This window comes from Diorhabda sublineata, chromosome 1, assembly GCF_026230105.1.
Source record: "Diorhabda sublineata isolate icDioSubl1.1 chromosome 1, icDioSubl1.1, whole genome shotgun sequence".
NCBI classification, from domain to species: Eukaryota; Metazoa; Arthropoda; class Insecta; order Coleoptera; family Chrysomelidae; genus Diorhabda; species Diorhabda sublineata.
Window position 1 is genome coordinate 43807902 of NC_079474.1, and position 25164 is coordinate 43833065.

The window sequence follows — 25164 nt, forward strand, 5'->3', positions numbered from 1 at the left end:
CTATTGGTAAAACCACGATAGAATATAATTTTTATATCACCATTTTTCATAAATTTCATTTTTCTTTTATAGAATATCGTAATAAACAAAATAATAAATTTTTTCGCTTGATGTTGTTGAGTATGTATATGAAAAAGACTCGACGAAGCAAAAAGTTTAATTGCAACTTATTGATACTTTTTATCCCATTATTTATGAAAACGGAGGGAAATCGTATATTGTTGAAAAATCGAGAAAAAATTTTTTTTATAAAGATTTGTCACTGATGCGTCTATAATAGTTATTTGTATGCCAAGGACCGAAAGTGCTACTTGCACGAGTTGCTCGAGACGAGCAAAGCGAGGCGAGCAACAGACGCATAAGATCCAAAACTTTTTCAATTACACTGAGGAAAGAAAATAAATAATAGAGAATTATAAACATTTTATTTATTGAACAATATAATGTACTGAATAATATTTGGAATGTCAATATTAATTTAATAATTATTTGCAAAAAGTAATGTTGGTTATACCAACAGGACAATTATTAATATTTATTGGATTGGATGCAGATGGAATATGTAGATGTTGATGGAATCTCTGTAGATGTGTTTGTGTCTTCGATAGAATTTGTTGATTGATTCGTATTTGTGGTGGAAGAAAGTTATGCAAAATCATCGAAGTGAAACTGTCAATTGTCAACATTGAAGTTGCTAGAGTCACTCCAGAATCACTCCAGAGCGTCCCGAAAGTGTTTTGCGGTACGGAACTGTCACTTTCACTACATGGAACACTCGAAACGCAACTTTCGGTGTGTAAATGAATACAGAACGAACAACTTTTAGATGGCGTCGTCTAAAAAGAATTTTGCAAATGCACTCTCTTTATTATATGAGGTAAAGAACTCATGGAGCACGCTATGTATTTAATTGTATTAGCAACTGAAAATCGTAGAATTTATTCTTATTCATTCAAAAATACGAAAGCTCGTAAATTGCAATAAAAAAGAAGGTGTTTACATCCACTTCCCATTTCTTTCTTCGATAAAAAGTCTGTTATTTAATTGACGGGAGCTGAAGTACTTGAAAGAGTTTCGAAAATTTTGAATTTTTGAGCAAAATGTTACACGATATGAAACGCTGGACTAGACTATGACATAAATATTGATATAAAAATCTACCTATAAGTAATAAAAATTTATGTTTTCCGGCAATTAAAATCGAAATTAATTAAAACAATAGGATGTATTCTCAGTACGTAATTAAAGATTCAACTATCGTCTATTATGGTTTGATGGATATTGCTAACCGCTTTTATAATAAAGCGTTTCGAAATGTAGACGTAACGTTTGCAAGTTTGATCAGTATATTTTCGGTATGGTGAGAAATGAGTGTTAAATATCGCGAAAATTACTTTTCATGTAACAATAAAGTTGATGTAGTGATTAAATATCAATTGTTCTTTAGACGTATGGGAACACAAAGTGATGGTTTTATGAATTTATTCATTATAACGGTCCGTAGGAGATAACAGATGTTTGCGAGTTATTTCTGTGTGTGAGAAACTAACAATCGTCAGTAAATTTTATGACGATAAGTGCGTGGTTTGTTTTTGTTTAATTTAAATTGTGGTAAAAGTATAATTTGTTATTATCATACCCATATAAGAAAAGTTTCCAAAGTCATTCGTTTTTATCGCTCCAACCAATATAATAAGACAGAAACAAGTTTATGTCTGAAGAAAGATAATTTGCTATTTATATTTTCAAATTTGACAGTTTTTGCCTACTCTACAGACTTTGTTACCATAATTAATTTTATCTTTTAACCCTTCCAAATAACAGTAACTGTCTTTTTCCTTATAATAGGCGTTTACGTATGTGATAATGTCTCAGTCTGATGTCTGTAGAGTAAGAGTCCCGAGGTCACAGAAAAATCATTCACATCTCACTGTGCTGTAAGGTTTTGATCTTAAAAAGAAGTGCTTTGTACAGGGTCCTTCACGACGAGCTGAATCGATATGCATATGGGAAAGTACTGCGACTAGTACTCTGAAAATTTGCTTTCGTGGGCTTTCCGAAATGCCCCTTTCAGCTAAAATAATTTCAGTTATAAACGTAATGTTATGGTTTTTATTAAATTTTTGGAATTTACCACTATTTTTTAATTATTTCACAGTTTCGAAATTTTTGGACAAATGCAGCCCTCCACTAAATCTGTGAAAACATTGACAAAAATAATTTAAAAATGGTGGCCTTTAGGCATACTATGCCTTGTATAAAGTTGTATTGAAGTTTCAGAAAACTGAAATTATTTTAGTTGAAACGAGCACCAGTCGCAGTACTTTCCCATATGCATGTCGATTTAGCTCGTTGTAAAGGACCATGTACATGGTGCCGCTATTTAAGGGCTTATTTGGGAAGTTGAAAATCACGTTTTTTGGTTAGTATGGAAATTGATAGTTCTAAAGACTATATCTTTGATGATTCAGAATAGAGGGAAATTGGTGTTTCACGACAGAAGGACAAGGAATTGACGTGCAGAGTGATCAATTCTGTTCTGATGGATCCTTTCGCTAAGATATTGATTTTATCGTTCGTTTTTTGAGAATTGCGTCTGGTGTGTTTCGAAAATGGGTCTTCATATAACAGCACTCTGCTTGAGAAGTACAGAGCTCTTCTTTTTAGGGTCAAAACATTACAGCACACTAACGGTAACTATTTTTTGTGATTCCAGAATTCTTAGTTCACAGACATCTGCGTCTAGTGAAAATCTTTCTCCTGCATGTGAAACTTTTTGCCGCCCCTAAGTCCAATAAGTTTTTTCGTTCCTAGTTACTTTCCTAAAAACCTTTATTGAAAAATTTGATGAGACTTCATTTCGTTTCTGAGGAATTTACTTGATTTTGGGATTTTGTTGGATGTTGAGGTTGAGAGTAATATGTCCTGTCATATTCACGTGGTCGAATTATCTGAAACAGCTTTTCTATGACTTGGAGCTCTCTTTAAAACCAAAAAGCTTCTAATCCTCTACGAGATTCCGATTCATCCATCGCACATTCGGAGCTCGGCTCCCAAGCTTACTCAGACGATGCTAAACTTAATACAGAAGAGAGCAAGATTAGGAAACAGGAAAAAGCCTCTTGAGGTCAGATCTTGTGAATAAAGTAAATAGTCAACCAATTCGAAATGCAAGAAGGTGAGATGTGTTGTCTTAATGGCAAAGCATTTTCTTTCTCTTAAATGCTATCGATTTTTGCAATTTCCCCTCTACCTTATCACCATTTTTTGCCCAATGTCAGTAAACGAGTGAGTAATTTACGCATGCGTATTCAGAACCTTAAAAAATACGCTCTTTCGATATGCCCCTAGCCTCTAATCTTAATCCGAGTGTCTACAAATACTTTTTCGATGATATATTCAGATTGAGGAAAGATGACGGTACATGTTATGGAACTGATGTGTGGATAGAGAATTTCATGGTGATGAAAAAATCGGCAGAAAAGATGTAGTGAAATGGAGTCGCTCTTTTCATTTATACAAATTGAAGGTGTCGTTCTCCTGTATGACAATGTAAAGTCGCTTACTGCTAAAGCAATGTAGGAACTTTTCCTGACTCAATTATTCCTACCAGGACTGAATAGACAAATTGGTTGTGCTTAACCTTGTCGCTGCTAATATTATTTTACCGACCATTTCTCCATTAGAATTAGTTTAAGGGCCTATTCTAGTCGGTTGCAGTAGTAATGTTAAAAATCTTGTGCCTGACTTTAATGGTCCGCAAGTACATATCTATTAGAACGGGGCAAAGCCGGGAAAACTTCAATAACCCGTCTATAACACGGCGTCGCAGTGAAAAGATTAAATACACTATGTAATTAAGTCTATAAGTCCCTCTTGTATTGTCTGTTTTTTGTTAATAAATAATTCCTTATTAGACTTTATTTCATTATCCCTCGTATATCTACGTATAATAACATTCTTTTGCTTTCACTCGATCTTGTACTGAAACTGAAAAGGTATTAACCGGAAAGCTTGTATATAGTAGTTTCTAAATATATTTTGAATAATTCATCCATACGTATATGAATTTTTGCTAAATTATTTAAATATAATATAATTAATCCAATTATATTTCAAGTAGATATCTACGAATAGTAATACTCTGCCATACTGTATATTTTAACGTGATGATCCTTTTTATTGTATACTTTCTTTTCTCGACACCTTTTAATCGCAGTTTTTAACCCCTAAACATTTTTACCTACTCTAATTTATTCTCTCATCGTACAAAAGCAAAATATTTCTTTATGCAACAAATGAGTAAAGTAATACTTTTTTCACGAGTTGGACGGTTTGACGGCAATTCCTAGGAGTGAAAAAAAATTCGACTTTTATCAATTTTTATTTCGTAAAAGTAATATCAAAAGTACAACTGTGAGCATTATTAATTTGAAGTGAAAAATAAGTTAAATTACTATTGGTAATTGAATTGGCAACATTTAACAACGAATGAAATAACATCGTCTATAGTTGTATTACATTTACAATGTTGCTTGAAGTCGAACTAGTTGTTCCCGTTAAAATTTTCACTGAGGAATCCTTTTTGTTTTTTATTACGTAACCCTCCGCAACTGTGTTGGATTTCCACCCACCTTACTTCTTTAGTTTAGTTATATCACCACGAATCCACTAATAGAGACGCCGAAGTTTTTTGAATTAGGTAAATTCAAATATGTTGCCATAAGCGAGGGAATTTTTGAAAAGGTATTGATACCTACAACTTGGCTTTGCATTTTCCATTTCTATACTGCAAAAAAAATGATCTATTTTGACATTTGTGGGTCGTTGGTTTTTATATTTTTTATGAATGTTCCTCCCTCCGCAGAGCTCCTGCGATTTCGAATATTAAAGCAACCTGAAAGATGTTACAAACAATATCTTGAGCTTCCATTAATATTTCTTGCTGTCATACTTTATGGTGGGTCGACACGATACAGACTTTTGTTCGTACAGATATCTGTACAGACTATAAAGTCGGAGTAAAAAATGTTACTTCTGTTACTTTTCATTACTTCAGACTTTTTCGTTTTTCCAAAGTTTCAGTCTTCTAAAAATTTCCGGTATCGAAAATACAATTTAAATTTCTTAGCTACGATAAATACGCAGACTTATATGCATATTCCGAATTTTGGATCGCACCGACATTTGTCTGTACTGTCTAGTTTGCACAGACTAAATTCTATAAAATTTTATGGAAGTCTCTATCGTGTGGACTCACCATTATGCATGAGGTAATGATCGTATGGAACTTGCAACAGAAACTTTTAATTTCTTCACCTGCAAATGTTTTGGGTCTATAGCCAACTGATTTATTTGTCAAATATGCAATGAGTTTCGAGTATTTACTGATATCTACGTCATTATTTACCATTAGGGGGCCTTTCAATTTTGAATAAGTCGACCAAAGTGTTGAAGACTTCCACATTTTGAATTTAGTTTCAATGTAAGCTAGGAACACTCATTCTTTGAAGCTGTTTATGCCTTTTTTAGTACGCCAGTCCATAAAAGAATTATATTCCTTCAAATTCTATTCCCTGGATTTCTCAGGGAGAAGATTCATAGTCGCTGCAGTTTTGCCTATTGAACCAACATCTTTTGGTGTGCAGTTTAAATTTTCCTCACTATTACTCTCCATCACTAATAATAATAATAATAATACTCTCCTTTTCATTAGACACAAAGCACTTTTTTTCACGCTTTTTAACCGAGTCAGAAAAAAAACGTGAATATTATAACGGACGTAGAAAAAAGTATTTTTTGCGAAACACTTCGTCAAAAAATTATACTTTATATTTTATGTAAAGTTTTTAATGCCGAGATTACAATAGGGGTACTATTTTGACCTTCGAAGCTATTATTTTAAACCTCAGAGGCTACCACAGAGTTTGTCATGGTGGGAACCATGTCTTTCGAAAATTTTGCAGAACCATCATCGATGAAACATAACAGTTAATATTTACGTAACTTTTCATTTGTTTTTACTAAAACATGTGATTTGAAGGCACGAACCGCTTCATCAGGTGTAGAAAAACTTTCACCTCGTAATTTATTTTTTATCTGCGGGAATAAGAACAAATCATTTTGGGTCCCAAACAACGGCGAATGATTTATGAATTCGATGTTCAGAAACCTTTTTTGTTAGAACTGATGTATAATAGCTCGCATTGTCGAACACTTCTGGTAAGCAAAGGCTGGTGTGCCATTCAAAATTGAACGTTCTACGTTGCTCTAATGCAATATCCCATTGGAGATGTTGGCGATATCCGATACAGGATTTTACGATGGTCCCAGTATTGGCCCAGGTTTGGTGGGACTCTGGGATGATAACAATGTATCTCGCTTGGTTTGCACGCCTGGACCAGGCCTAGTTGCCTAGATAAACACACGACTGGTCTACAACTGTATGCCAGGCTGGTTGCTGGTAATGGGATGGGGTTTACCAGCGTTAGCACAAGCTAAACCTCGTCGTTCAAGTCTGTGGACTCCTATATGGGATTTCTAGGTATTCCGAAAAAACAGGCTTCGTGCGCGAACAACTATTGTTGTCAAGTTGCGGATTCATATCCATAGATCCATGATTCATCGCCTGACTTGATCATATAGACGTCTTTTGAAGCAGCGCGGTCGATTTTCTGGCACAATAGCCGATTTGACGACTGTCAGGAAATTCATGTAGCGACCACGATTGAATTCGGAAAACTGGTGTAACATGGTGGCCATATCTTAAAACTCAAGTAGCAACCCTCATATAAATACGAGCCAATTAATTTTAACAAGGCAGAATAAACTCAATCGTAGTTCTATTCACATCATTATTGTTACAAAATGTAGAGTGTAGTATGGTAAAAACCCTTCAAACTAACAAATCAATAAATAGTTTTACCAAATCAAGCGTTCTCTTTCTACCCGGCATACTACAGGAATCCCAGCTCTTCGTATAACTTTTTTTTGATGATATTTGTTACCTTCCTTATCTTCAATATTAGTAACAATTGTATTACCCTGGTATGTTCTTAGAACAGAACATTTGGTTTAAAAATGTGTAGGTTGTGTTTATTTAATGCATTTACACCGGCGATATATCCGAGCTACCAGTCGGGTGTCACGTCGGCATCGAAAAATATTTAAAACACCTCCTTGACAAAACATAAAACACCTCCGATTTCAATATAATCACCAAAGATAACCGATAACATCCAATTAGTGACGCAGTGTGATATTGAGATCTCATTTTATTCATAATCAACATTGAAAAAGTGAATAGAAAATCCTCAGAAAAAACCTTGACGCTTTGGCATACTCCCAAAAACTATTAAAATCTTTCTCACTCGATTTATATACATCCTCAAATACAGTGTTCTATAATTTCGAGTTGATTCAGTGATCGGTCGTTGCGTAAAGAACCTTGAGATACGCCGTTATCGTGATTGGAAAGTGCCCGGATGTGCATAATGCAAAAAATGTTGTTGTGTTGAATCGTTGAAAGATGCCCGCTGTTTTGGAGATTGTTTATCAAGATGCAAAGAGGAAGACCAAGAGTGAGAGGAGGAAAATCTGTCAATATCAGAGATTGGGAGAAGCAAGGAGAGTTGCTGAAAGAATGGAACGATGGTAAATTTATTCATTTAACAATTTAAATATAAAAGTTTCTATTGCAACCCTAAAATTATGTCTGAAACACGTATAAATACTAAGAAAATGATATTTCATTTAGAAATCTATGAAAATAACAATATAAATATTGCAAACAGGATGTTACGTTATAGATGATTCAATCATTTATATCTTCATCGCTTCTATTGTTTTTAGTAGTGGGAGTACACAACCAATGTTTTTATTTAGTTCTCAAAGGTGAATAATCGCAGGGTGTTGAATCTGGTGACTTGGGAAGCCAGAGTAACAAAGCGAAGTTATTATTACCAACACGGGTATAAAAGAATCCATCTTTTAGGTAAAATGCTTTGTTTATTAAAAGGTGGATTAATTCGGTACTGCATTCTTGAAAAACTTTGAACTGTTATAACAGACGAACGGCATATTTTCCGGTGCTGTTTCTCGCTCTACATCTATTTCAGGAAAGTGTAAATGGAATTAGTTCAGGATAATGCGGCCACGCCATTTTATTTATATCTTAATCCAAAAAACCATATTGTTGTTCTAGAAAGATCTTTTTTAATAACCCCATAAGTACAATATGCTTTAGTCTAAATTTTATATTTCATTATAACAAAAAAGTTATCAACTGTTAACCCCTCAACTTAATAGGGTTAAAATTGGACCAATTTGGACTCCTATAGACAGTTCAAAAATATACAAAGTTTGTTAGTTTTGAGTTAAATTACATCAACATATGATATTTTATGTCTGTCAATTAACTTTTCAATAATAGCATATATTCAGTGATGTATAGGATTTGATTTTAAAAAAACCACAAAAAAATGAAAAAATTGATGAAATCTTTATTGGAATCGATAGAACGATCAGTATAATTTAATGTTTGAAGATGACTTCATGCAAATGATGGCCGCAGCATTGCTTTAGATAGCCCGTGCACAAGGTCCAATTTGGTGGATCCACAAGAAATAGTCCAAAGGCGTTAAATCACACGATCTAGGTGGCCAATTGAGGGGCCCCAAACGTGAGACAAACTGTTCACCGAATGCGGCTCTCAATTTGAAATTTTTTGACCTAATTAACCTAACCTAACCTCAGCCTGTAGTTAAGAAAATGTCAACCCGGATGCAACTGATATAGACCTTTAATGGCCCGGTTAACCAGTAGTGTGCTGCGTCAACTCGAAGCGGTGTTTTATAAACAAAGGATTTTATAGCCTCTCGTAGGAAAAACAATAAGCAAAATATAAGAAAAACAAATATTTATACGAGACCAAGCAAAAATTAAAAGACGAACGATACTCCAGGCAACAGCCTAATGTGATTTGGCTCTTGTCAAAGTTTTGAAGCAACTGCGTTATTTAGATTTAGATAATTTCAGTTTCTCAATAAGCATTAAATCCTCAGTCAAATCAAGATTTAGCTTGATAAGTACTATAAGATCATTGTACAATAAATTCAAAGGTTTACTGGTATTCGTTATTATTGTACAACCACGGAAGATATCGAATGCTTTATACGATCGGTCGGGGTCTCTACCCCCGAATCAATTTAGAAAATGTCACGATCCGATATCGGATAGGAAAATGAGATAGATTTTTGAAACTGTAGACATCTTAGATGGTATTGCGGTTTAAATTTTAGTTTGTCACTTGTGTGTGAGAAAGCAAGATGGGTGCAGCATTTGTTCATCGACCAACAACGCAATCGTATGTTAACTTTCTACGAATGTTTGGTAACGTTGGACAAGACGTGGATCCATCACAACTCAGGCGAGACAAAAAGTCTGTTTTTGGATGTGAATCGGCACTATAAAAGTTCAAAGTGGGTTTGCCACTCTATATAATTTGTATAATCCACTTTCAATGGAGTAAAAGAATCAATGGATAATATTATACCAACTCAATGAGTGGTATTGATAAAGGTTTGAAAAAAAAAACGACCTCATTTGGGTAAAAAAAGTTCATGTGAAGTTTTCACGGCAGAAATCCATCAATTCTGTTAAATGTTTCATCATCCATCCTTTTCCATTCAGCACCGTGTGATAGTTTCTTGTTAGACAACTTGAAGAAATCTCTTGGTGGAAAAAGATGACTTAGGCAAATCTAATTGTTCGGAAAGGATAAAAAATTGCAGATAAAGTGTATAGAACTTAAAGGAGTAGTTGAAAAATAGTAAAATTGGTAATTATTTAGAATTGGGGCTCACGCATTTGGGGTTATTTCTGAGGGTACAAATAGTAAATTTATGGTGGTTGAGACATATTTTTTCCATTATTCCATTATTCCAATCCGTCTTCTAATTTTTGTTAAAACTGAAATTAACTATAATTTTATGTTGTTATCAATTTTTCGAGACCGACGACATTAATATTTAAATCTCGAATAATTTTATTTAAATCGGTTTGTCTTTAAGGGTGTGCGTATCAACATAACCTCCATTTTTTAGAATTCGAGAACAAACGACTTTCTTATGTGACCACATACGATGACGTATATCCAATTTCATAGTGTAATAGCTTTTGAATGAATATGACATTTTCAACATAACGTGCTTCATTTAAAATTCATTCTGTAGCCCTGCCTTTAGGTGTGTCGTAGGAAAATTTATTAGCATTTCATTATTCGGTAAATAGCGTAAAATGAATCAAGTACAAACAGACATACCTTTCACGTATTACTGACATATATCGACATTAAAAAATTACTTTGGTATCATCTTCCAATAGTTAAACATCATTTCCTTTCGTTCTCAACAGATTTGTTCCACGAGATATAAACTTTATTATTGTCCTCTCTCTTTTTCGCGTTTCTAACAACTCGTGTTTCCACAAATCGAAGCCGGGCAGTTGATTTTAAACAGCGGTTAAGTGATTGTACATTTTTTTTTGCATCAACATATCTCGTAGCAGGTGAAATAACGCGTCGACCTGTTTAATCATCGGGTGCGTCGGTGGTGGACTAGATGTTGAAAATTCTATCGGGTAATTGTGCTCTGGGCAAAATAATGTTTTTTACGGAGTAAGTTTAAATATTTAGATAAATTGCACTGATTGTGAGAATAATCAGAAGTAAATCTGTATCGCTTGCAATTTCAATAGTCTGCAATTGTTATGCATTATACAGATTAGATGCAAAATTTAAACTATTTAATAAATATCATCCTCTTGATGATTTTTTTTCTTCGTATATCTTCATATAAGTAAATATTAATGTTCGACACAATATTTCCATATCTCATGGTGGTCTCTAGTTATATATTTTTCACGTTTTCTACAACCTCTCTACTTCATTTTGAAGTTCACATTATTACAGCACTGATGTTATATTTGTCACCTCACTATGCGTGTGTGGCGAGGCAATTTCTAAATAATATGTAGTAGATATGTATGTAGATAGATTGGAAGGCGTGGTTTTATCGAATGGCCCTCGCATTCATCCGACACGAATCCTTTAGACCAGAGGTGTCATCAATATGTTAAAAACCTATGCGTTATACAAAAAAAAAGTTCTCTACAATTTTTTTCGTACCATGGCGGCTGAAGTGAAACCTCCCCATGAAGCCCACTTCAAGGGACATCCCTGAACATATTAAAAAAATACCTGTTCCCGTATGTTTTTCTCAGAACCTACTTTTTTAGTTAGGGCTCTTGGACTATGACGGAAACATTTAAAGATTTGTCTTCAGTTGTTATGATTTGGATAAATATTTAACTGCACCAAATTAAACGAACTTTTTTTTACTCGCAGCCATCTAAATGTACAATATTTATTATAACTTCGACGGAGATAACGCAAATGTAGCTGTAACTCGGAGAACATTACATGAAGAATAATCAGGATTTCTAAAAATCGAAAATATATTATTTCCATTTGAAAATGACAAAGTTCATTATTTTTCCGGAAAAAGGAAAGATCTGACAACAATGTAGATACTACCACCATAATATCGATAAATTTCAACGGTAAATTTCAACTGGAAAAAAATCAACAAGTCGGCCACAAGATCCCTGCGTACAAAAATTTATTAAAATCTTACAAGTCGTTTCCGATATAATTGAGGCGTTCCACACATAAAACTCACTCTGTATATTTGGCGCACCTTATACCGCACAGTCATCACTGTTCTCTCTTAATTATTTTCTTGTTCGAATGACATAAGTGGTACTGCATTTACCGGCTATAAATTCACCGGTTACCGCCTGCGTTGCCATCCGAAGAGTTTGATTAAAATAAGTGTGTTAGTTCATGGAATGGATAGAATGTCCCGTTCTACAACACCAAACATTATTTTTTCAATACAACTGGTAATAGCGTATACAAGAATGTTCATTTCAATATAACCTTATTAAAACCAAATGAAGAATCTTTGATGTGATCAAATAAACTTACTTAATAATAATTAAGTAACGGGAAGTCTTTTAAAGTTTATTTAGAAATTTCTATATAACGGGATATCTCGTAAAGGGGCCTTCAATTTCTGTTCAATAGAAACGTTAATATTTAGATAATATTTTAAAATGAAATAAAATCAAATCAAAGATACAGTGAATGCCTCTATTCGAATTTTGTTTGGTTTGTGTTATATTTTACTATACCCATACAGGGTGTTCCCGGACTTAATGCGAAAAATTCGGGATTGGGTAGATGACGTGATATTTTTATCAATAAATATTGATGTATGTACACACTAACCGACAACGACGCGGTAACGACACGTAAAGGCAGCGACGGAGCGGACCGACATTCTTGGCGAGAATGTTTTTCGTGTCTGTGCCTGTACGCCAGTTTATTTGGATTTTTGCGTTACTTCAATGAAGTTTGAGGATTTGTATTTATATAACAAAATGGATAATGAAAAATTAATTGAATTTGTTCGTGAATATATATTATTAGAAAACATGTTATTAAGATGATTTTTACATCATCGTGCTTGAACCACATATCTCTGCGAATGTTTAAAGAAATATTACATAAAATGGGTGGGAAATCATTTTTGAAAAATTCCAAGTATCGCTGACCATTCCGGTTATTATAAAAAAAAGCCGTGAGCAGCAGAGCTCCACCATAACGAAAGTCGAATTTAACTAATACACAAACAAATCTTTCCATAAAATGAATTTCTTGGAAATGATCAATCAATTCTCAATCTTATTTCTTTATATGGAAAATTTGCTATTCCTCAATAACTTTTCATTTCACAAGTTAACTCTCTCTCTCTCTCTCTCTCTCTCGAATGAAAATTCATAATTTCAATAGACCCGGTGGTCACGAACCCTCTTGTTCAATTCCAATTGACAACAAAGAAAAAATTGTCATAATGACAAGAAATTTCGAAAATGGGAAGTAAAAAAAATCACCCTAGCAACGATCATACTCGTATTATTCATTAAATAGGAGGCGGTCCAGTTCAACAATTACAACGATCAAAATGATTTCGGGCGTTTTGTGCTAGAAGAACTGAAGAAGAAAACTTTGAACTTGAGAAAGACAATTCTTCAACATCACCCCTACTTGCGTGCGAAGTTCGAACCCTCTAGTTAAACTTTTTCTGGCCAAAAAATAAAAAAATATAACAAAAATGACCATAAAATGGAGAGGGGTGGAGATGGAAAGTTTCGACCTTAGACAGGAAATCATCTCGCAACTAATTGAACCTACATGTGAAATTTCAGTTTTCAGTCGCTTTTCGTTTGACCTGCAGAGGTGAGCAAAGGTCAAAAACCACTTTTTTTGCACTGCGACCCCTCGAAATATTCTCATGTATGCTAATTTTGAACCAAATCGGACCAATAGCAATTGCTTGAGAGACGAAAATAAGAATTGTAGCTTAAACATAATATATAAACTACAGACATTCGAAGAACCATCATAATCGTGTTCAGGAGGTCTCAAAACATGGGAAAAATGATGTGCCCCCCATTTTTCGACTAATAAAGACCCACTATTCCTGCCTACACATTAACACAAAATCGATGTTGATTCTTTGCTTAAATTGTACCGTGATGATTTCTCTACCCATAAATGTATATGGGAATTAATTAAAACGTGTCGTGTTTATCTAGAAACCAACTAACGTAGGCCAGTCTTGCTGGATAATCCTCTACTTCCATAGCTTGTACTTTATGGATGTAAAAGGAGTAAAGACGCTGCTCCTGGAGAATCATATGAGTAGTTGTCGTTGATATGTTAAATTGTAGTGACATTGTAATGATCAGCACAAACTGCATCTAATGCATTTTGTTCTAAAGCTGGTGTATAGTTCGTTGTTGACCTTCGCCACCTCTTTTTGGCAGCACACCTTCTATAATATATATTTTTATGAAAAATAATGGAAACTAGTTCACTTAATTTATGTAGACAAACCTGTTCCCTTAAAATGCGATCAACCCTAAAGCTCTACAGTCGGGTATAATTCTGCCCGGAAAGCGTTCAGTATACAACCTTCTGGCTTCTGATAAATTACCAGTAGCCAAACAATACATGAAATACATGTCCGAGATAAATTCTACCACATCGAAACTTTAAATACGATGTGATAATTATTGCAGACAGGTTTTAAAAAGATTGACAGCAAACTGACATTAACAAATTAAGTCGCTTGCAATTTTCCAGATAGTAATGTAGAATTATTTATTACGTCGATCCATTAAAAATTCATAATGTATAATTTAGAAAATATACTTAAATATAAGTTCCGATTTCGCCTGCAACTCAGAAACGAGGGGTCGTATGAGAGAACTTTTTTGTCATACTTTTATTTTCACGTCATTCACTCACTCTCGAATTTTTTTCATCAAGTCCTGGAACAGCCTATTCTCAGCCTACTGTATATATTCTTCTTCAGTTTTACGTTTTTGTAACATTTTATGCACCCATAATCGTTTTTGTTTCTTCTTTATGGCTTCGTCACCTTCATCAAGCAATACAGCCATTATAGCTTTATTGGTAAAATTTCTAAACATGAAACTCGAGCGTTGCTCACTTTGTACCACTACGCTTCTAATTTTGTTTAGCAAAAACTAATTTATCACAAACAACCCGTCGAGATGTCGAATACCTGCCTCAACTATCGGGTCTTTGTCGGTCCTTGCCGTGTCGTTGCACATCTGATAATGTGAATCATCCTTAAGAACTTGTTACGGATAGACAGATAGACCAGTAAAAAGGGCAAGGAACTACAATTTAAATTGCTCCTGAACTTATGAAGAATCTTATCACCTCCTAAGGGGGGTGCGACCCCCCCTCAAATACGCGCAAAACTTGTTTTTTGACGTAATTTCAGAATATCTCAGAAAATCATTGTCTAATCAGAGAGGGCACAAAATTTTACAAAAAAAAGTCCTTACAACAATTTCGTCAATTTTATCTAATTATTTACTAATCCTGAAAGGATTAGTTCAACGGACTTAGACCCTACATTCTCTGCAATAACTAGAATATCAACAAAAACTCATTGCTGAAAATTAGCTTTTATTAAGAAACATATGAAGTGTCCGGTTTTTTTTGCTGTTGAGTGTTTTAATTATAAACCCCTTTCAAATTTTTCCTTATGCCAGTAATATGATTTTCGATAGTATGTAGTACAGATATTTATTTATTTATTTATTCATTAGTTCGCCAAGAAATTATCAAATTTAAATAATTAATAATAATAAATTATACTAGCCGGTAAAATGTACTTCAACCTTAGTCTAATTTGTACGCTTATTATTGTCGGTTTACGTAATTTTTTTTTCTTTTATATTGTGTTAAGTAATAACCATAATCATGTGACTGAGAACAGCTCCTTGTTATAATCGTTTATTCTGCTTAATACTCCAAGCATTTGGCAACTAAACGTGTATTTGACGCAAATCGAAGACATCGAAATTGGCAACGTATTTTTTATTTCCAAATATTTTGTAATTTCACTAATTTTTTACGTCGAATGTTAAATAGGTAATGAGGAAATATAAATAATAGTATTGTTTATATAAAATATAGATATGTAATGGGCGCAAAGAAGATCTACAAGATTCAAATTTGGTTTTCTTTAGTAACTGTATTGAAAGACAAAAATAAAAATTCACCATCACCGATATATTTTTACGCTTTCATCCATGACACGACCATCAACAGGAACACCAGAATAACAAAGCGAGCCGAAAGGACACAAACCCACGATAAAAGGGGCTCCGCGATTTTAACACCCCATGTGTGAAATTTGGATTGACCAATTATACCAAAAAGATTAGTCATAAAAGTTCAGTTGGTCGCGGAGTCGACGAAATAAAGGAAATAGACGATGAAATACGAAAAGGAACACAGAAAGTGAAGAATAAAACAGGATATACAACTATTTACACCTAGAAAAACCAAATATGTATATAAAACAAAATGAAAAAATAAAAGATAACAGGAAACAAATGTCCAAATTACCAGGAACTATTTACTATACAGTTTATATTGGATTCCTCAGACATGGCAGAAGAAAACATTAAAGGGTAACTAGAAGGTGACGATCATTGTAGTATCGATACAAGTGAAGGAATTAATAAGGCCAACGTCAACGAAAGACTAAAACAAATACTAGAGATTTGTCGATACCAAAATTTTTCGATTCTCGATACCGATACCATCGATGTATAAAATCCACTTGTGACAAAAATTCTCTTACCAGAACATATTCATAATTTGTTTGAACAATCTACAAACCAATTTTAAAATATCTATGCCTATACGGGGATAAATGAGGCAATTTCGCAAATAAAAAACAAACAATGGTTTAATAAACATTTATTCTGAAATAAAAGTGGACCAATAATTAACAGAGAGAAACACGTTAAGCTCTTTGGTTGTTTGGTTATTGTATCAAAAATGAAAATCATTATCCATGTTATTTTAAAAGCAGGATTTTTCTACAATCTACCCCTTATCTATCAAAGAAATTTCGCGTCAAACGACAATATAAGCTTACTTGCAGAATATTTTTAATATACTGCAGAAAACCGAATAATAAAAACAAAATGAGGGAAAAGGGCAGTGCCACTAGAGCAAGCAGTGTGAGTTGATACAACCGGCATAGTTAGTTGCCTGATGTGCCAAACGAGAGCGGAGGCAATGTTACATTCCAACTCATGAGTAGGCTAAGACCATACATTAAGTATACTTGTTTTAAGATCATTAAATATTATTTTTATATCCGTATTTTTATCTTTTTACTAATCCATATGTCTATTAAATACCTTTAAACTTCGAGGAAACGCCGCAAATCCACAAAAAATGATGTAATTCCCGCAGAAAGTTTTTAAGGTATTTTGGGTCTGCCGCAAAAAGACCAAGAACATTCTGCTTTGGGGGTGATTGTTAATTGATACACTTTAATCATATTGTGAAGGTTCGTACTCTAACGCAGAATTTTTTCAGTTAAAAAAAAATAAGACGAGATGAATATTTTAATATTTTGTGAACATAATTTATATAATCTTCTTGGGAACAAACACCTAAGAACCATTATTAAATAGAAATTAAAAGTATACAGGTATTGATATTAACAATATGCCAATTACTTTTATCAATATTTTCATTAGAATTATCTCGAACGTCATAAGTTGTTTCTATATAGTATCTTATTGGATATACGACAGTAGATTACATAAATCACAAGGTGGATTGTAATTTAACCTTGGTTCATTATATTACGAGGAGCTCGAAGTTTAATCTATGCAGAAATGTTTGGTTCTTACACACATATGAAGGGACACAAAGAGTTTTTCTATCCTTATAAACATACTTTAGAACAGTTGTTCGGGAGCTGAAACATTTTGAAACTCTTTTTCTGTATATGTTTTTATCATTTTTGTCTCATTCATAATTCATAATTTAATCTAGTACATCCTGTATAAATAATAATGTATTAATTCACTAACGCATTTCTAAACTTTGACCTAATGCTCTCAAATCTACAGTCTCAGTTAATTTAACTGTACTGTGATTGGGGCCAGTGAATCAGCGGTGTATACCAGATGAAATCCTAGTTTTTTTTTTTTTAACCATATGTAATTTGACTCCCTTTTATTATACCGATTTCCATATTTTTTGCCAGTACACGGTAGTGTCGCCATGACGCATGTCTAGTTAAAAAAAATAACGATTAGGGACAATCGGCATGCTATACATACGCAAAAAAACAGCGCAAACTTAAGACTCCATACCACGCATACCTTCAATCGTAGTAGTGGTCCAAACTTTTGGCTATACAAAGAACCTACTCTGAAAAAATTTGGTCCAGAATGGATCGTCCATATCCAAGGTTCCAATCCTCAAAAATTATAAAAGTAGCATCTGTCCGTATTGTCGTTTCCTATCACGATTTTGAGGAGTCTGCTACCTCCTTGGAACGATCTAATCGTTGAGCTCATCGATACTTGTACGACAGAGTTAGAAATCCTCATACAAGTTAATGATTTATATGGTAATTTGGCCTCAATTGGATCAAGCATCTCCGAGATTCAGACCCCCCCTAAAAATCAAAAAATCATGATATTTGCAGCCCTGAAATCTTTTAAGTAATTAGATCGGAATTTGAAAATCGCAGTCCTTATGGGTTTCCTGAGGAGATACAAGGAGAGTCTCTATTTTTTTCTTCAATTCTCCTTTATCTCAGTTATCAGATTTGCTTCCAAAGATTGTATTTTGACGATCATACCCTCCACAGCCCTCATTTCTTCAAATAAACGTCATTTTTATTTATCTCCAAATTGTCTGATATACCAAAAAGACAAAGGGTGTTAAATGACGTTCAAAGGGAACAAAATTTGATCGACTACTCAGATGCATTATTCTATTCTTTTTTTTTATTACTTCGTTTGGCAAAGTCTTATAATAGAAATTACGTTGCATCCCCCCATCACTCTAGGTAGTATAGCATTTAACAACAAATCGATTCCATAAAACTTGAATCATAACCTCACTCTATAAGTTCTATGCCTGACACACAGATGGCGCTGCCATTGTCACATTCATATGACGTTTATAGAGTACCAACCCTTTTTCTATTAGTCAGACAAAAGTAATAGCCGTTTAAGTGAAACTACTTTTGTTATTTTCAAAACAATTTAATTTATCATTGCTTCTTGATGAAAAAAAAAATACTGCACAAGCTCAGCAATGGCTTCAAACATGTTATCTGGACTCTGCTCCATCGAAAAGAACCTTTTGTTAATGGTTTGCTAAATTTAATCGTGGTCCTACAGTTACCGATGATGGTGAACGTTTTGGTCGTCGAAATGGGTGTCGAGCTTACTTACAGTAGATTAAAAACAATAACGGGAAGTGTTTGTTTATGAAAAATTGATATATCACTTCAGTCCTGAATCAAAACGATCATCGTCTGAGTCGATTGCAGCCGGTGAACTACGTCCGAAGAGTTCAAAGACACAACAATCAGCTGAGAAGGTTACGACTTCAGTATTTTGGTATTCTCATGGAATATATTGTTCATAAAAGGGAGAGACAATCAATAGCGAATACTACATAGAGTTGTTAGGTTGTTTGAATGCAAAAATCAAGAAAAATCAGCCTCATATGTCGAATAAAATTGGTTATAAATTGAAGGAATTACATTTCGAATTGCTTCCTCATCCACCGTATAGTCCAGATCTGTTCTATTTTGAGGTAGAAGACAAATTCTACCACAAGCACGGCATCTAGAAGTTAGAGAAGCGTTGGCATTCTTTTTGAGACCTATTCCTTTAATACAGATTTTGGATTTGAAGCTCTAACCCAATCGTTGGAAACGAATGTTATCTAACACCAATTCGGATGCATGTAACAGAACTAACGCTTTGTGATAGACTGGGAATTCGATACTTTTAACGTATCCTGTGATTATTGGTGGTGTACGATGTTTACGTTTGTCACATTCCGCTACTTAGAGAGTTAGGCCTTGTCTCACCCTCGTCAAAAAGCAACCAAAATGTATGCGACCTTCGCTGTACGCAATATTCAGTGAACCACTCAACAACCTTTGGGTGTTTTCGATATGATATATTCAAGAATGAATGCCAGATTATTATAAAAATAAATTATGATGAACAACCTTATAATATCGATACTAAATATTAAAATTCTATATAATGAAAAAAAAAAAAGTTTTCCATTCAATGAGTATGTAGCACGGCACATTTGTTCTATTGCTCATCCAAATGAGGAACTTCTTGTTTACCCGATAATAAATGAAACGTTTTAATGGTTTTGTAGTTTACAGGTCTCAATGTTAATTATAACAATTGATTCCAACGGTTTTTTCATTCCAATGCGAGATGCACTGAGGTATATCAAATAGTATTTGATCGATCTCACTGGAGACCCGCGGCAACTTTGTACGAAAGTAATTTATAAAAAATTATTCTTCAATTTTACTTTACTGTAGTTATACGCGTTCTTATGAAATATTCGGTGCTTCAGATCAGATCCGTTTTAGCCCAATTCGACGGTCTGATAAAATCATGTCATGAACTGCATCGATATTTTCGGGGACTGACACAGAAACTGGCCTTCCCGATCGGTCATCATCTTCAATGGAAAATTTACATCTTTTGAAGCTTGCAGTCGAATTTTTCACGGTCGCATACGAAGGACATTCATCACCAAGGATATTAAGCATATCTCAAGCGTAAATCTGCTTACCTCTTAACCCTTTTAAATACAGGTACTACTAACTAGATATCAATACATCCTCGTCTATCGGGTGTAATCTTATATTTTTACCTGTTTTATTTTTTCACAAGGTATGGTAACAACTTTGTGCCATACTGATTTTATATAGGCACCTATAAGGGTTCAAACTTGACTTTTGAACAACGTTACATTCTTATATAAAAACTTTCCCATATAAATGTAGTTATTTTTTACAAATCAAATCAGAAGCGGAATTAGAATATGAACTGTCGAAACCAATATTTACACGATCATTTCATCAGTAATATTGCCCAACTTCCATGATTCCCTTCTTTTTTAATCGTATGATTTACTACTAGTTTTCAGGCGTTACCTTATCTTTTTAATTGGCGCTAAGGTCTTCGAAGAACCTTGGCCTCCCGGACAACTGTCTTCTATTCTTCTCGATGTTGTACTTTAAGGTGCTGTTTTATGTCGTCCTGCTATATTATGCGAGGGAAGAATTATTTTCCTTGAAACTTCTGTGCTACTAGTGCTACTAGTTCAATCGGGTTTAGGTCGGAATAATATGATGGTGATTTAACCACCGTCATTACAAGATTTTCGGCAATTTCATATTTTCTGATTTTCTCCTTATGAAGGGAACGCAAAGAAAACAGTTTTTTCTCACAGAACCTGAATGGAACTCAATATTTCTTTAAATTTAATTAATTCTGTAAATATTTATGTAATCACTTGATTGTGGGTAATTTTTTAAAATAGAATAATGAATTGCATTATCCGTTACTACTATACAGCTCTGAGGAAATGTATCATTTGTTCTAACCATTCTTTAAAAACATCAGCTTTCACGTCCTCAGCGTATCCACCGGCACGAGTAGATTCAAAGTCAATAAATCACCTTCAACAACCAGACTTGAACGACGGGGTTTAGCTTGGACTAACGCTAGTAAACCAATAATGGCCCAAGCCTGGTTGAAGCTCCGGTCCTTCTATAGTCAGCCAAGCCTGGCTTAACTCTATGTAACCTCACCTCGGCCATCCCATCCCATTACAAGCAACCAGCCTGGCCTACGGTTGCAGACCAGTCTTGGGTTTATCTAGGCAACCAGGCCTGGTCCAGGCTTGCAAACCAAATATGTTTCTTCTTTGGTTTCTCATTTTTTTAAAGTAATTGGTTCTCTGTAATACGCTTCTTTAGGCTTTCTGGAATGCTTTTTCCAACGATAATCTAATTATTTTAGAAGTTTCCGTAGTGTGTTTCGGAGTATTTCTTATCATCTCGAATCGTGACAAGAACTTTGTCTACTTTGAGAAATTTTATTTCTTGAGGAATTTCAGTAAATTTGTAAATTATTCTGAAATATATTATTTGAAATGTTCGGAATTCTATTAGAAATTAGATTCTATCACTATCTCGTACATAAAGATAATATTTACTGTTAAGATCTTATATTTAAGTGATTACCAAGTAAAACTGTCTTACTAGTACTATTAAATCGTTAAAATCTGCTTTTTTTATTATAAGATACAATAAATTTCTAACTAAACAACTACCTAATTAAATTGGATATTACGGTTTAACGTTAAAAAGTTATAACCTAAATATAGTGAATTTAATACCTTTGAAAGAAATCAAAACAAGCTTTCTATCACGATTCTATACTTTTATTAAGTCAAAAATATCAAATTCATGACCGGAGTGAATTTGATTTACAACAATCGCTTTAATAATAAGTTGAAATTGTTTTAAATGCCATTCATGCTTTAAACAATTATTCATAGTTAATTAAAATAATTATTGCCTATGGAATTATGCGGGTAAAATTTCTGTCTCGTTAAAAGGGATATATATATATATATATATATATATATATATATATATATATATATATATATATATATATATATATATATATGTCTTATTGACATTTCTAACATATTTCTTTTATGACGATAATCTGTTTTTACATATCGTTAGGATAAGGTGATACAATTTTTCTTCATTGCCGTTATCACCCAAATGGAAAAAAATAATAACACATCGGGAAATTTTTCAACCATATTCCATTTTATCCATCAATTCAACTCTTAATCAACTTCTCTGGTATTCTCAAAAATACAAAGAAACGCCACCTTGAAAGACTCCATGGAGAGATCATTGAACAAGTGTCGTCTCTAAGATACCTGGGCACGCTCGATAACTAGCAATGCGACCCAAAATTCGGAAATCAGATCAAGAATTGAGGAAGCGCGGAAAACTCTGAACAACATGAGGACACTTCTGGCAAACCGCAACCTCAGCCTGGAACTCCGGACCAGAATGCTTCGCTGTTACATTTATCCTGTTCTTCTGTACGGATGCGAAACTGGACCATGAACGCGGCCACAAGGAAGAAAAGAAATGTACGCCTTCAGACAAATGCTGCGGATATCTTGGATGGAACATAAGACAAACATATAGGTCCTTCAGCGAATGGGTAACTTCTCACGACATCCAAGGAGAGAAAGTTGCAGTACCTAGGACATATAATGAGAGGTGAGCGATATGAGATTCTCCACCTGATAATAGAAGGGGAGATCGAAGGAAAACGGCCGGTCGGCCGTAGACAAAATTCATGGCTGAAAGACTTGCGCAGATGACTCGGACAGTCGTCAGAGCTGCGGTTTTTCGTGTGACAATAGCCATTTGGATCGCCAACCTCCTTAGGGAGACGGCGTCGTAAGAAGAAGAATCAACTTCGATAATAGTCAATTGGTGTCAAAATATGCTTATGTTTCATAATCGATTTACTCATTTAATTGTTTTTTCTTTCCTTGGAACATTTTCTTAGGTATTGAACAGGTATTAGTCGCTGGGGACCAAATCCGGAGGCAACTTTAGTCCATTGAATTTGAATATCGTTTTCGTCAATATGACGAAATGTTTTTATTCAATTATACATATATGTAACATCTTTCACATTGCAGTTTTCTGTCAAAATTTTACATTTTTCTGCATCTGTATCGCCCTTCCGCCTATCAATACACCCCAGCAGTGCTTTAGTTCGTCGAGGCGTCGATTTTATTTTGTTCTATTTTATTTTCTCTTAAATCTTATAAATTAAAATCCACGGCTGATAAATAGCGTACATGTACAGGGTGTTTATAAATTAATGCTCCAAAATTCAGGAGGTGATTGCTCTTATGAATCTAAGATGGGTCTTTCTTATAACAAAATTCCCACCCTTTTCCGAGATATCACCCTTAAAAGGTGGTGACTAAAATTCTGTAATTTTTGTGCACTCGCAAAGGACTAACAATGGGTATTTTTTCAATATTATTGTTACATTGTACGGGTGTGAAATAAGCATCCCTTACTCAATAGCAAAACTTTTTTTCAAGATAAAGTTTTATGAAAGAAAATTATAACTTAAGGTCCTTGTTCTATTTAAAAATATTTGTTGTTAAATTCTTTTCCCAAAACCAATAATTACAGAGAAAAAAACAAACACCATAATATATAATTTTGTTAATAAACAGTATAAGATATATCGTGTAATACGATTCATATTAAATGCTGTAAATGACCATTTAAGTATTTTGCGAGTGCACGAAAATTAAAAAATTTCAAGTTCCTAGCTTTGCTGAATTTTTAGAAAAAAAAGGGGTTGGCTGAAGAAGTTTTGTTGCAGGAACGACGAGCAATCACTTTCTGAATTTCGTCGCATGAATTTAGAAACACCCTGTACATTGAGTATGCTCTACAGCAAAAGAAATAATTCCAACATCAAAAATCATCACAATTCCAGCCTTGCAGAAAAAAAATTTCCTATAACGTTTCTATTCTTGAAACTAACCCCCAATAAATCACACAACACCCACACTCTCTCTCTCTCTTTTTGTCTATGAAGGGTTGTAACAGATTTTTGGGAATGAATTTTTAATGAAAATTCAGTTTCTTCACGTTTTGAAGAAACTTTCGATTTTTCGAGACTCGTTGGGTTGTTTTATTGGAAAGTGGGATCGAATTCGTGGCAAATTTTGTTCATTTCTGGTGTGGCCCTGATATGGGAGAGGTTTTCCTCTGCGAGGTTGGGATTGTGGTGTTTTTAAGACAGACTTTTGGTATCGTGTGTGAGCGTGTGTGCGCTTTTTGTCGCGTGAAAGATATAAAAAGTACTGGGGCAAAAAAGTGACAAAACACACCAGAGGGAGGGCGCGTAGAATGTTAGTTGTAAGTGCGGGTACAGCTGCGGCCACAGGGATTAGTAAAAATAAAGGGTAAATGTTGGGAAGCGGGGTCCACTCTATTTTTGGCAAAGAAATTTTTTTTCCGCGTATTTTGGATAAAAATGAGACCTAGGTGAGAAAATTTCACACTATTGGTTGATATAAAATAAATAAAAATCATATTATCAATTGCATTATTACTTTTAGCAACAAAAAACAAATTATTCTACACTAATTTGATAATTATGAAATATACGCAACCTTGGAGAGAAACAGGAAGAAAGGAAATCCTAAACTAACCTAAGAAATTTCTAATAATTTCTGAAAATTGTTCAAATTGTATTAATTTTCTCAAATTTTTTTTTTGTATATACTTTCGAAAACAAATCGAGGAATTTATAGTTTTTGCATTTTCTATTGGCCAAAAAAGTATGACATTTTTGTATAGGTCTCATTCCCAAAACTTTTTATGAAAAAAGTCAATTTTTCGATTTTTCATGACCAAAAAGGGTTATAAATAATAACCAAATAAAGTCTCTAATAAGAAAATAAAAAATAAAAACGTACGATTTTGATAAATGATAAATTTTTTTCTTAATCACTTTCATTTTATCTCGAGCGGTTTTCTAATAAAA

At 33.9% G+C, this 25164-nt stretch overlaps 1 protein-coding gene across 2 annotated transcripts in view; it reads left to right on the top strand.

The window, feature by feature from the left end:
* Positions 1 to 25164, top strand: part of LOC130450868 (trafficking kinesin-binding protein milt) — a 75608-nt gene that overhangs the window by 9939 nt on the left and 40505 nt on the right. Inside the window, exon 1 of one of the 2 annotated variants that reach the window (XM_056789547.1) lies at positions 7115 to 7653. The exons of the other annotated variant lie outside the window; for it this stretch is intronic. Within the exon in view, the coding sequence (XP_056645525.1) occupies positions 7560 to 7653 (94 nt within the window). The 5' untranslated portion in view covers positions 7115 to 7559. Of the gene's footprint in view, positions 1 to 7114; positions 7654 to 25164 lie in introns of those variants that run through there. 2 annotated transcript variants of the gene reach the window in all.